The sequence below is a fragment of the Haliotis cracherodii genome, unplaced genomic scaffold (genome assembly GCF_022045235.1).
Source record: "Haliotis cracherodii isolate W230 unplaced genomic scaffold, xgHalCrac1.p SCAF_20, whole genome shotgun sequence".
Taxonomy (NCBI): domain Eukaryota; kingdom Metazoa; phylum Mollusca; class Gastropoda; order Lepetellida; family Haliotidae; genus Haliotis; species Haliotis cracherodii.
In genome coordinates this window covers 17,988,302-18,001,746 of record NW_027266276.1, presented here as the reverse complement: position 1 = coordinate 18,001,746, position 13,445 = coordinate 17,988,302, and the positions used below count along the sequence as shown (strand labels likewise).

Below are 13,445 nucleotides of genomic sequence, written 5' to 3'. Positions count from 1 at the left end.
ATATCCATTCAGGGATTTGACTTCACAATGTCATTTAGAAAGTGATCAAAAGTAACACAGGTTATATTAGGGATTCGAACACACATTGCCAATTTACACTTTTCAGAGGGGTACACAAAGTACGTGATCTAGACTACCAGTTGTCGGACTTTCATATTTGTGGAAGCCTCGGTGTCTGAGTGGGTTAGATCGCTGACTTTGTGTGCTGGCGATTAGGTGCCTCACTCTGGCAGTGTGGGTTCGAATCCCGGACGGAACTCAACCAAAAAAAGTTCAAGAATCTGTACTTTACTAAGAAATTGTTTTCCCAAATATAACATTTGTTGGGATTTATCCAGGATTCTAAACTAAGTGTCTCTGGAGTGCAAATTGGGAAATTCGTTATTTTCTTCAAATTGTTTTTTTTTTAGTTCATATTTTCCACAGGTATTGTTGATATTGCATTTAATGCAATAATATAAAAGGAATAATTAAAACCTGTTCCTATTTGTTGGTATCGTTATGAGTGAATACTGGTTACTTCTACAAAGCCATCGGGGGCACGGGTGGCCCAGTCGTCTAAGGCGCCGCAATTCGCTGTCCCTTGGGCACGTCAGAAACCTATGATTGTGGGTTCGAATCCCGGTTCGCCCCAATTATGTTTCTAGGTTTGTCAGCACCATACCCGTGCTCGTGGGTTTCACCGAAGTGGTAAACGTCTGAGACCTGCATCACTTCGGGCTTTCATATATATATATTTCAATACTTTGTAACATGGATTGAGAAAGGTTTAGTTCCAAATTGGGAATTTTTATTGACAGTTTCTGCAAGCTTGGAGATCAATATCGGCCTCTGAGCAGGTCCAGATTAATCCCCGTCAATAAGCATGTGACCGTCGTTATATGTGTGAAGTAATGCCGAGGCGACGTGAAATAGTAACTCCCACAATAAGCATAAGACACTACATGTATGTATTGTGTAAATCGCATCCTTTTGACTACACTTGCCCGATATCGTAAAGAGTTTTTACTGATCACACCTCCCCTGCTGTGTTGTCAACCTCCCATTACATGTTATCCATTCAACACATAAAATCCAAGATTTACAGCCCGAGTTGATATCAAAGCATAGAAACCATTGCTATATACCTTAAATACCGTTATCCACCCCAGCCCCCAAACCCCACGTACCTAATGCAGAACTCACATGTTTCTGGACTTATACTTTGGACATCGATGTCAACAAAGGTGTTAGTGGAAACAATAAATAGCGCCATATATCGCTATTTGATTCTTTTTTAAAGGCGAATGACACCACCAATAGCAGATAAGCGTCTGTTTCACAACATATGTATGTTATTGAACACAGAATCTGATATGACACCCGATTATTTGTATGAAATGTTCAGGCTGCATATTTCCACATGGCTTCAAAATGTCTTTGTTTGGAAATATTATCTTTCAAAGTTTCCAAGGATGAAAGGTCAGGAAAGAGAGCCAGTTTTTTTCCAGTGATTTATCCAGATACGCCACACTTCCCAAGTCGCATTTAATGTATTGCACAATGTATTGATGCTTCTTTGAATCACGATGCATGGATATTATACTCTATATATTCTACGCGCTTTTCTCAATTTCGTTGATATGTTTCTACACTATCGACCTGTTGTTGATTACGTTGGCATCTTTGGTATATATATATCATGATCCACAGAGGTAGTTACTTGGTCAGTGTGTGACCGTGCACCGTCCTCTACACCTCGGTCCAGAGAATATTTTCCCAAAACCACTCCTGTCTATAACCTCCATCACAAGCCCGGAAGTCAAGTTTATCTGAATGCTCTAGCCACGTCAGACACGTATTTGATGGAGGGTGGTACATTGTTCGATTCTGAAATGAAAACACACATGAATGAAAATTGTAGTTGTATAGGTTTCAAACAGTTGGAGTTTCCAGCTGTTATAACTTCACAGATTCGACGACCATCCATGCTAAACACGTTCAACTGTATAGTCATCTAGTTGGCGTGTAGCACACATAAACATTGCCTGAATGTGTCAGCTAGTTGCCGTGTTGTACATGCATACATAGCCTGAATGTGTCAGCTGGTTGCCATGTTGTACCCATATACATAGCCTGAATGTGTCAGCTAATTGCCGTGTTGTACACATATACATAGACTGAATGTGTCAGCTAGTTGCCGTGTTGTACATGTATACATAGCCTGAATGTGTCAGCTAGTTGCCATGTTGTACATGTATACATAGCCTGAATGTGTCAGCTAGTTGCCGTGTTGTACACATATACATAGCCTGAATGTGTCAGCTAGTTGCCGTGTTGTACACATATACATAGCCTGAATGTGTCAGCTAGTTGCCGTGTTGTACACATATACATAGCCTGAATGTGTCAGCTAGTTGCCATGTTGTACACATATACATAGCCTGAATGTGTCAGCTAGTTGCCGTGTTGTACGCGTATACATAGCCTGAATGTGTCAGCTAGTTGCCGTGTTGTACACATATACATAGACTAAATGTGTCAGCTAGTTGCCGTGTTGTACACATATACATAGCCTGAATGTGTCAGCTAGTTGCCGTGTTGTACACATATACATAGCCTGAATGTGTCAGCTAGTTGCCGTGTTGTACACATATACATAGCCTGAATGTGTCAGCTAGTGGCCGTGTTGTACACATATACATAGCCTGAATGTGTCAGCTAGTTGCCGTGTTGTACACACATACATAGCCTGAATGTGTCAGCTAGTTGCCGTGTTGTACATGTATACATAGCCTGAATGTGTCAGCTAGTTGCCGTGTTGTACATATATACATAGCCTGAATGTGTCAGCTAGTTGCCGTGTTGTACACATATACATAGACTAAATGTGTCAGCTAGTTGACGTGTTGTACATGTATACATAGCCTGAATGTGTCAGCTAGTTGCCGTGTTGTACACATATACATAGCCTGAATGTGTGAGCAAATGTGTTGTACATGTATACATAGCCTGAATGTGTCAGCTAGTTGCCGTGTTGAACACATATACATAGCCTGAATGTGTCAGCTAGTTAACGTGTTGTACACATATACATAGCCTGAATGTGTCAGCTAGTTGCCGTGTTGTACACATATACATAGCCTGAATGTGTGAGCAAATGTGTTGTACATGTATACATAGCCTGAATTTGTCAGCTAATTGCCGTGTTGTACACATATACATAGCCTGAACGTGTCAGCTAGTTGGCGTGTTGTACACATATACATAGCCTGAATGTGTCAGCTAGTTGCCGTGTTGTACACATATACATAGCCTGAATGTGTCAGCTAGTTGCCGTGTTGTACACATATACATAGCCTGAATGTGTCAGCTAATTGCCGTGTTGTACATGTATACATAGCCTGAATGTGTCAGCTAGTTGCCGTGTTGTACACATATACATAGCCTGAATGTGTCAGCTAGTTGCCGTGTTGTACATGTCTACATAGCCTGAATGTGTCAGCTAGTTGCCGTGTTGTACATATATACATAGCCTGAATGTGTCAGCTAGTTGACGTGTTGTACATGTATACATAGCCTGAATGTGTCAGTTAATTGCCGTGTTGTACACATATACATAGCCTGAATGTGTGAGCAAATGTGTTGTACATGTATACATAGCCTGAATTTGTCAGCTATTTGCCGTGTTGTACACATATACATAGCCTGAATGTGTCAGCTAGTGGCCGTGTTGTACACATATACATAGCCTGAATGTGTCAGCTAGTTGCCGTGTTGTACACATATACATAGCCTGAATGTGTCAGCTAGTGGCCGTGTTGTACACATATACATAGCCTGAATGTGTCAGCTAGTGGCCGTGTTGTACACATATACATAGCCTGAATGTGTCAGCTATTTGCCGTGTTGTACACATATACATAGCCTGAATGTGTCAGCTAGTGGCCGTGTTGTACACATATACATAGCCTGAATGTGTCAGCTAGTTGCCGTGTTGTACACATATACATAGCCTGAATGTGTCAGCTAGTTGCCGTGTTGTACACATATACATAGCCTGAATGTGTCAGCTAGTTGCCGTGTTGTACACATATACATAGCCTGAATATGTCAGCTAGTTGCCGTGTTGTACACATATACATAGCCTGAATGTGTCAGCTAGTTGCCGTGTTGTACACATATACATAGCCTGAATGTGTCAGCTTGTTGCCGTGTTGTACACGTATACATAGACTGAATGTGTCAGCTAGTTGACGTGTTGTACATGTATACATAGCCTGAATGTGTCAGCTAGTTGCCGTGTTGTACACATATACATAGCCTGAATGTGTGAGCAAATGTGTTGTACATGTATACATAGCCTGAATTTGTCAGCTAATTGCCGTGTTGTACACATATACATAGCCTGAACGTGTCAGCTAGTTGGCGTGTTGTACACATATACATAGCCTGAATGTGTCAGCTAGTTGCCGTGTTGTACACATATACATAGCCTGAATGTGTCAGCTAATTGCCGTGTAGCACACATATACATAGCCTGAATGTGTCAGCTAATTGCCGTGTTGTACACATATACATAGCCTGAATGTGTCAGCTAGTTGCCGTGTTGTACACATATACATAGCCTGAATGTGTCAGCTAGTTAACGTGTTGTACACATATACATAGCCTGAATGTGTCAGCTAGTTGCCGTGTTGTACACATATACATAGCCTGAATGTGTCAGCTAGTTGCCGTGTTGTACACATATACATAGCCTGAATGTGTCAGCTTGTTAAGGTGTTGTACACATATACATAGCCTGAATGTGTCAGCTAGTTGCCGTGTTGTACACATATACATAGCCTGAATGTGTCAGCTAGTTGCCGTGTTGTACACATATACATAGCCTGAATGTGTCAGCTAGTTGCCGTGTTGTACACATATACATAGCCTGAATGTGTCAGCTTATTGCCGTGTTGTACATGTATACATAGCCTGAATGTGTCAGCTAGTTGCCGTGTTGTACACATATACATAGCCTGAATGTGTCAGCTTATTGCCGTGTTGTACATGTATACATAGCCTGAATGAGTCAGCCAGTGTGTTGTACACATATACATAGCCTGAATGTGTCAGCTAGTCTGCTGTACGTGTATATATAGCCTGAATGTGTCAGCTAGTTGCCGTGTTGTACACATATACATAGCCTGAATGTGTCAGCTAGTTGCCGTGTTGTACATGTCTACATAGCCTGAATGAGTCAGCCAGTGTGTTGTACACATATACATAGCCTGAATGTGTCAGCTAGTTGCCGTGTTGTACACATATACAAAGCCTGAATGTGTCAGCTAGTTGCCGTGTTGTACATGTATACATAGCCTGAATGAGTCAGCCAGTGTGTTGTACGTGTATATATAGCCTGAATGTGTCAGCTAGTCTGCTGTACGTGTATATATAGCCTGAATGTGTCAGCTAGTCTGCTGTACGTGTATATATAGCCTGAATGTGTCAGCTAGTCTGCTGTACGTGTATATATAGCCTGAATGTGTCAGCTAGTTGCCGTGTTGTACATGTATACATAGCCTGAATGTGTCAGCTTATTGCCGTGTTGTACATGTATACATAGCCTGAATGTGTCAGCTAGTCTGCTGTACGTGTATATATAGCCTGAATGTGTCAGCTAGTTAACGTGTTGTACACGTATACATAGTCTGAATGTTAGTTATTTGTCGTGTTGTACATGTATTTACCATGTCAGACATATGGTTTATACAAGTATACCGAGCTGTGGGATGTATACACAGCCATGGCATACCAGTATATGTAGTCGGGGTAGATATACACAGCAATGGCATACAAGGATTCTTTTACACACAAAAATAACACCTTCGTGAAGTCAACTCCATGTTCTTTTTCCTATTAGTCAATCACTCAAATCGACCCCGGCGTCGGAATATAAACCAATATATCAACGCTGTCGGAAGCGGTGGGTCGCCTAGTGAGTTCGATTCCCCATGGTAACTTGGGTACTATGCACCATGCTTATCGTGGTCCCCCCCCCCCCCCCCCATCCTTTCGTTTTTATGTGTTATAGCATAAACTGCATCGCTTTGGACCCAAACACATTGGGTTCGGGAGAGGTAACCATTCAAACATCATCTAATAATAACAGTAAGACCCGTGATAGGGACATCATATTGTACTTTGTTTTACTGCAGTTTATAAACATCCTCATGATTGTGTCAACGAGAACACAAATGTCTTCATATAGAGAGTGGATTGAACACATGCATGCATACTCACCTCGGTATAACGAATTTCTTGATTGCCTTTTAATCTGTGACAGGGATATAGAATCGGGCGACCTTTCCCTATGTCCATGCAGTTTGCTATGAGTCGTAGTTCATCATTTGGCATGACATAAAATATCTGCAACAAAAACATGCGCAAACAGAACACACAGTTGACGGCAGTATGAAATCAGTATTTAGTGATAGCATGGCGTGTTGTTCAATGCCATTACATTCTATTGAGCATAATAAAAAAACATCATTAAATTATATTTTCCCACTAAATTGTTGATGTTTTTCGTTTTTGAAATGGACCCTATCCTCCCTTAAACCTAAGTTCAATTTGTTGCCTTTGAAACTATAAATATACAAATATAACGTTCCAATGCATTCTTCTACCAAGACATATTGAATGGTTTTGTGTTATCCTGAGGATGCGCCACAGGACGTGGGAACGGTCTGAAGGATGGTTAGTTAAAATAGGTTCTGACGTCACCTAACGTATATCTTCTATTTCAGTTCAGAAATAAACTTTGACTCACTTGGTTATGAAAATATTTCTTTTCACATTTCCGCATAAGAACAAGTCTGTTAATGTGATCACTTTCGCCGTGCAAGCAGAAAGACGAGTCATGCTTGCTGTGAATCTGAAATAGAGGGCGGCGTGTGGCAGAGGGACTAAAGCCGTATATTATCTGTTAACAACAAGATGGGCAGTCAAAGAAGTGGCAGGAGTGTGAAGCGGTTATAATATCCCCAGGGGTTGTGGTGGTGGTAATAATAGTAGAAGTCACGGTAATTGAAGTGGGTATAACATCAGCAGTGGTCGTTGTGGTGGTAATAATAGTAGAAGTCACGGTGATTGAAGTGGGTATAATGTCAGCAGTGGTCGTTGTGGTGGTGATAATAATAGTAGAAGTCACGGTAATTGAAGTGGGTATAACATCAGCAGTGGTCGTTGTGGTGGTAATAATAGTAGAAGTCACGGTGATTGAAGTGGGTATAATGTCAGCAGTGGTCGTTGTGGTGGTAATAATAGTAGAAGTCACGGTAATTGAAGTGGGTATAATGTCAGCAGTGGTCGTTGTGGTGGTAATAATAATAGAAGTCATGGTGATTGAAATGGGTATAATGTCAGCAGTGGTCGTTGTGGTGATAGTTACAATAGTAGAAGTCACGGTGATTGAAGTGGGTATAATGTCAGCAGTGGTCGTTGTGGTGGTAATAATAGTAGAAGTCACGGTGATTGAAGTGGGTATAATGTCAGCAGTGGTCGTTGTGGTGATAGTAGTGATAGTAGTAGTCGCGGTCATTGAAGTAATAGTAGCAGCAGTAGCGACAGCAGCTGAAGCTATAATAGTAGTACTTGCCCCTTTCTCGGAAAGAAGGCTCGCCGTATTTTGGAAGACATGTTAATTTTAAACCAACCATCATTGCAATACATATGTGGCATACATCAGCCAAACGGAAGAGACAGCCATTAATTCAAGGGCATAAATCTACCAACTGCTGAGCAAAACGGTTCCTTTAGATAAGTATTAGTAGTGTAGCCTTGTTTTGCACCACATCATTTATCAAATACTGAATTAAATTCACGTACAAGGCCACTAAGCTTTGCTCTTGTCGGTAAGAAAACTGTTGTGTAGACGTTTTCTAAATACCACTGAAAACTTCTACACTTGAGTTGTTGTCGGAGTTGTAGACGCGCCGACACATCCCCGTAGTTAACCTGAAAACCGAACAAATATGTTAGCCTTGTGTACTATATTAACAACAACACGACTTCCTATCAGTTTGAGGGGTTGTTTTGGCCTATACACAAAACGTTGACCTGGACACAGCTACACTTGTGTTTCATTTGCAAAGATGTTAACATGTCTCAGCTGACAGAGGTACCTGAAACTGACATAAGATTTTGAAAAAAAACTTAAATAGTTTCCGTACTGGAGAAATCACTCGCATCCTCTTATTCTATTTCCGGAATCAACCGATTTGAGTGATTTCTGAGAGTTTAACCAGGTTATGGCTGATATATAAATTTCTCTGTAGTTGTGCATAATGACCTATATTTATGTCAGGGGGGCTGGGAATTTATAGAAAATAATGAATAGTCCCAGATAATGCTTGGAAGCAATAATCGTACTTGAGTGAGTGAGTGAGTGAGTGAGTTGGGTTTAACGCCGCTTTTAACAGTATTCCAGTTATATCGCGGCGTGTCAGCTTGATGTGGGAGGAAAGCCCGAAGTGATGCAGGTCTCAGACGTTTACCACTTCGGTGAAACCCACGATCACGGGTATGGTGCTGACAAACCTAGAAACATAATGGGAGCGAACCGAGATTCAAACCCACAATCATAGGTTTCTAGCGTGCCCAAGGGACGCAACTCTGCACAGCGAATCGCGGCGCCTTAGACGACTGGGCCACCCGTGCCCCCTAATCGTAATGGGATTGTTGAAATAAATGATTATGTCTGTCACAAAAATACAGTGTTACAATTAAAAACAATTTTTAGGCTCATATTGTATATCAAAACATATCTGGTTTTGCAGATGAAGATGTAAATATCTTGTCTCCATACAACCCCCAAGAGAATTTGAGAGTTTTAGAGTTTAAGAAGGTGGCACGACTGACAAACCGGAAACTCCTTTATTAAGACCTTGTGGCCTCCACATCCTAGTGTTCCTCATCCCCAGTTGGACTATTTCTACTGCATATTTCTTACCAGTTTTCTTCCTGACACCCTAGAGTAGAAATGCTTGTACTCGTCTAGCCACACTGCGGCTGTTCTCAGTGTGTTCCGCAGCCACTTGCCGGTGTTGGCGCCACCACTGTTGGGGTTTTTGGACCTAAAGATGTGACCAACTACAGAACAAGGTATCAGCTCGATTGTCCCTCCACACATCCAGATCTGTAAAACACATGAAATCAATGAATTCATGACTAGTTGTATTATAGTTAGTGGAAGCCTCGATGGCTCAGTGGGTTAGATCGCTGATTTTGAGTGCTGGCGATTAGGTGCCTCATTCTGAGAGTGTGGGTTCGAATGCCCAGGTATAACATGTGTTACAGTACACAAACATGTTCCCTTTTCCACTTACCCGAAATGATATTTCCACATTCTCAGCTCCCCAGAATGACATACCGTCATCATACGTCCCAACATGAAAGAAGAAATCCTTGTCTATTGCAAACAGTCCTCCTGGCATGGTAGGACTCCTGAAGAAAAATTCATACATGCTCTTCTGTTTCGACTTTCCATTCTTAAAAATATACGCATACTGCTACTAACATACTACGAATGGTATTCTCAAGTTGTGTTATATTATGTTTAGGATAAAACACGTCCGAGGGCTTTAAATGTCATAAAACCCCGAGGGGAAGTGTAATATTGCACGTGCTATATCTGTTTTGGTTTCAGAAAGTTACATGGGGATGAGTAATAGTTGGAAAGATGTAAACAAACTTTTAAAAGAAACTCTATCTTTGTCTCACATATGTATATTGATATGCGTACATACGAAATACATAAATAATAATGAAAATAAATGTTGCGGCTCTCAATTGTTTACAGTATCTGAATGTCTCCACAGTTCTCGCTCATTATAAAATAATATTACCATAATATAGCTATTACTTTGAACAGATTAATTATGAAAAAAATATTAATAACATTCCCACTGTAGATATATCAATGTCAATATTATCGTGCATACCACTATGACTGTCCCTTGAAAAATGAATAACAAATGTTTACGGAAGACATCGTCGTGAAAACATATCACTAGCTATTATTTTCATAATATGTTTGTTTTTCTACTTTTTATATATTACATAAATATTTAAACTGAAATGTGCAATATTCTCATTCCTGATTCTGAAGGGACCACAAGCAAATTACAATAAGTTTTACCTTCTGGGTTACACATGTGCGCTTCATGACAGTGTAGGTACTTGCATCAATAGGTAGGTATGCTTCAAACATTATTTGTGCTGTGTTAATGCTGTGAAAGTTATTTTGTCTTATATATAAACCGAACGAAACGTCTGAAATAATATTTGTCAATAATTTTTGGTTTCAAACACTTCTCAGAAAAGCCATGAACGTTAAAAAAGGAACGCAAAATATCTCTAGCTGGTGTATATATTCTTGAAAAAGAGATTCTAAAAAGCATTGTGGTTTTCCAGCTAAGCTACAGATACGAAGGTTGCAAGTTCGATCCACTGAAGTATAAAGAAGTCATTTTTCATATCTTTTGCACATTTCGATTGTGTTAAAATGCAAAATCCACCTCTAGCGAGGGGTATGCTAATATAAAATACCCCAGGGGATAGAGATATTTTCTATAGACACCCCTGGGACAGAGGGATATTCTGGAGTAAGTTCGTGCTGAGAGGCTATCCTCTATACGAAGGCCAATAAAACAATATGATAAGTCAAGTAGATTTGGGTCGTGTTTCACATGAACAAACTTGTACATACTTCACCGGGGAGATGGGCGTTTCTCTGTCCTCTAGACGAGGAGTTTCCCAAGTGTATACCAACGACCAGGTAAATATTCCAACTTGAAGAACTTTAGCATCCACATCTGTCTTGAATGCAAACGTGTTCTTATCGATACCGGGTATGGCTGGCCAAACAACTCTTGTTGAATTGCCACGTATTCTCATCAGCAGGGGTGGTAACCAGTCTGTAGTACAACGCAAAGATATATCATCTAATAATTAATTCAGAGTATTACTAAACAGGATATAGATGATATTCAAGATATTGATAAAATTGTTCTCTGTTCAGTGAATGACCCGGTGACCTTTGCTTGCAAACATGCACACACATCGTATTCTTCTATGAAGTGCAATCTCTTGGTGATTGTACAATCGGGGACGTTGCAGATGGCTGACTGAACAAAAATGCTTACTGAGCAACGGTGATTGTTTGAGATCAAGACTGTTTGATCCCATCCGACTACTATGAACTCATTAAGCAATAATCACCCCACCGATGTATACTTATCCTGTTTAATTGGATTCCTGTGTTATTGGCTTCCTCATCATGTGTTCTCAGTCCATCATGTTATTACTGTATTATCCCTTTGTTGTCATACAACACCCACAGGGACGGTCGGGTAGCCTAGTGGTTAAAGCGTTCGCTCGTCACGCCGAAGACCCGGGTTCGATTCCCGACATGGGTACAATGTGTGAAGCCCAGTTCTGGTGTCCCCCGCCGTGATATTGCTGGAATATTGCTAAAAGTGGCGTATAACCTCACTCACCATTTAGCCTTGCTTGACAACAGTAGGGATCTTTACCGAAACGTCGCCTCTACAGTTATTAAAGAAGTTGTTATCCATAAATTGTGTCTACTTTGATTGTTTGGTAGTTCTCATTAATTTCTAAAGCCTTGCGTGAATTTCTCTCGTTATTGAATGATAAGATCTTAATGTTAATTACTAATGATAGCCAAACGTATTAAATTCATCAACTCCATGAAAATCTTACTATCAGCACTAGTACCCTCATGAAAATATTACAATCAGCAGTAGTAACTTCATGAAAATCTTACTATCAGCAGTATTAACTTCATGATAATATTACTATCAGCAGTAGTAACTTCATGAAAATATTACAATCAGCGGTGTTAACTTCATGAAAATATTACTATCAGCAGTAGTAACTTCATGAAAATATATCTATCAGCAGTGTTAACTTCATGATAATATTACTATCAGCAGTGTTAACTTCATGGAAAATATTACTATCAGCAGTAGTTACTTCATGAAAATATTACTATCAGCGGTCGTAAATGGTGCTGGGATGCTTAGTAAAACTATAATTAACACACTCGCACACACTTAACCCTGCTTTAAACCTGGTTTTGACTAATTATTTTACTTTGTTTTCATGTAGGTTTAACGTGCATGGGATGGTTGGTACATTCACACAGCAGACAACGGGTCAGAACTCCTGGTAGTGGTTTTGTTATTGTTAATTGGGTCGAGTCATTGTTATTCAAATCAATAGGTTCGGCTTTAAGGGCGTGTGTGAGTGTGTGTGTGTGTGTGTGGGGGGGGGGGGGGGGGGGGGTGTGGTGTAATTGTATTGGTAAAGTTTGAGTTGGCAGTAGTTGGTACAGATATTATATGTATGCCCTTACTTGTCGTGCATTCAATATGTGAGTCAAGGAATGTTAAGACTTTCCCTGAAGCGGCTTTAGCTCCCAATATGCGTGACCGCATCAGTCCTTCTGGCTGCATGTTCCGGAGGATCTTCACTTTCGGAAATCGCGTCATGTAAACCTCAAGGGGTTTCTTCAGATTTTCTGTGATGAAGAAAGCATTGTATCACATTTGCTGATGAGGGTAGCGAGTCTGAAACTTTCATATTGTCATCTTAATTCAAGTGGGTGAGCGAGTTAAAATTTAAAATCACATCGGCAATATTTCAGCCATATCGTGACTTTCAAAGGTTATATATAATAAATACATGTAAACCATAAGACACCTCAATTCCAGATAACGAAATGCATAATCATATTTTACCATGACTCGAACCATCGTCGACAAGAATTATTTCCCTTAGTAGATGTGGAGGTGTCATGTTGATCACAGAGTGCACACTTCTCACGAGAACTGACCAAGCCTCGTTCAGGAAACAGATGATCACACTGGTATCCGGTAATACACCCGTGTATGTCAGATTTTTACATCTGAAATGATACAAATTGCATAAACATTCAAGTAAAAAACTTTATAAATAGGATGTGATTTTCTGGCAACTGATTGGCTAAACAAGCAAAACAATTATGCCACGCCTACTAACGGACTACTGTTTCTTGATTGGTTAATAATAGAATGTGTGGAGGGCTTGTGTTGCCTTATTGGGCTGAACAATGTCACTGCCTTTTTTTGTTTGACAGACAGACAGACATGTTTATTGAGTAAAAGGCCAATGGCCCAAAATACAGACATGTGAGCATGACATTTACAGGGCACAGGATTTATCATTAATTACTTTGTGAGCATAATATAAGAATTTACAAACTAGAAATAATGTTTGCTCATTATGATTACTAAGAATATTTATTACATGAGAATTACTGTAATGAGTAGGCATAGGAAGATTAACAAGGTATTTTTGTCTTAGGGCAGAATATAAATTACAATTAAAGAGTACATAAAATTCATCCTCAATGA

General features: G+C 40.1%; 1 protein-coding gene across 1 annotated transcript in view; it reads right to left on the bottom strand.

Annotated features, from left to right (window-relative positions):
• Positions 1 to 244: 244 nt before the first annotated feature.
• LOC139470378 (polypeptide N-acetylgalactosaminyltransferase 1-like) overlaps positions 245 to 13,445 on the bottom strand; it is a 28,157-nt gene continuing 14,956 nt past the window's right edge. The window contains exons 4-12 of the mRNA XM_071252796.1: positions 12,792 to 12,958; positions 12,407 to 12,571; positions 10,736 to 10,943; positions 9,354 to 9,471; positions 8,978 to 9,163; positions 7,855 to 7,983; positions 6,797 to 6,901; positions 6,268 to 6,393; positions 245 to 1,869 (exon numbers count right to left, since the gene is read on the bottom strand). Of these exons, the coding sequence (XP_071108897.1) occupies positions 1,732 to 1,869; positions 6,268 to 6,393; positions 6,797 to 6,901; positions 7,855 to 7,983; positions 8,978 to 9,163; positions 9,354 to 9,471; positions 10,736 to 10,943; positions 12,407 to 12,571; positions 12,792 to 12,958 (1,342 nt within the window). The 3' untranslated portion in view covers positions 245 to 1,731. The remainder of the gene's footprint in view (positions 1,870 to 6,267; positions 6,394 to 6,796; positions 6,902 to 7,854; positions 7,984 to 8,977; positions 9,164 to 9,353; positions 9,472 to 10,735; positions 10,944 to 12,406; positions 12,572 to 12,791; positions 12,959 to 13,445) is intronic.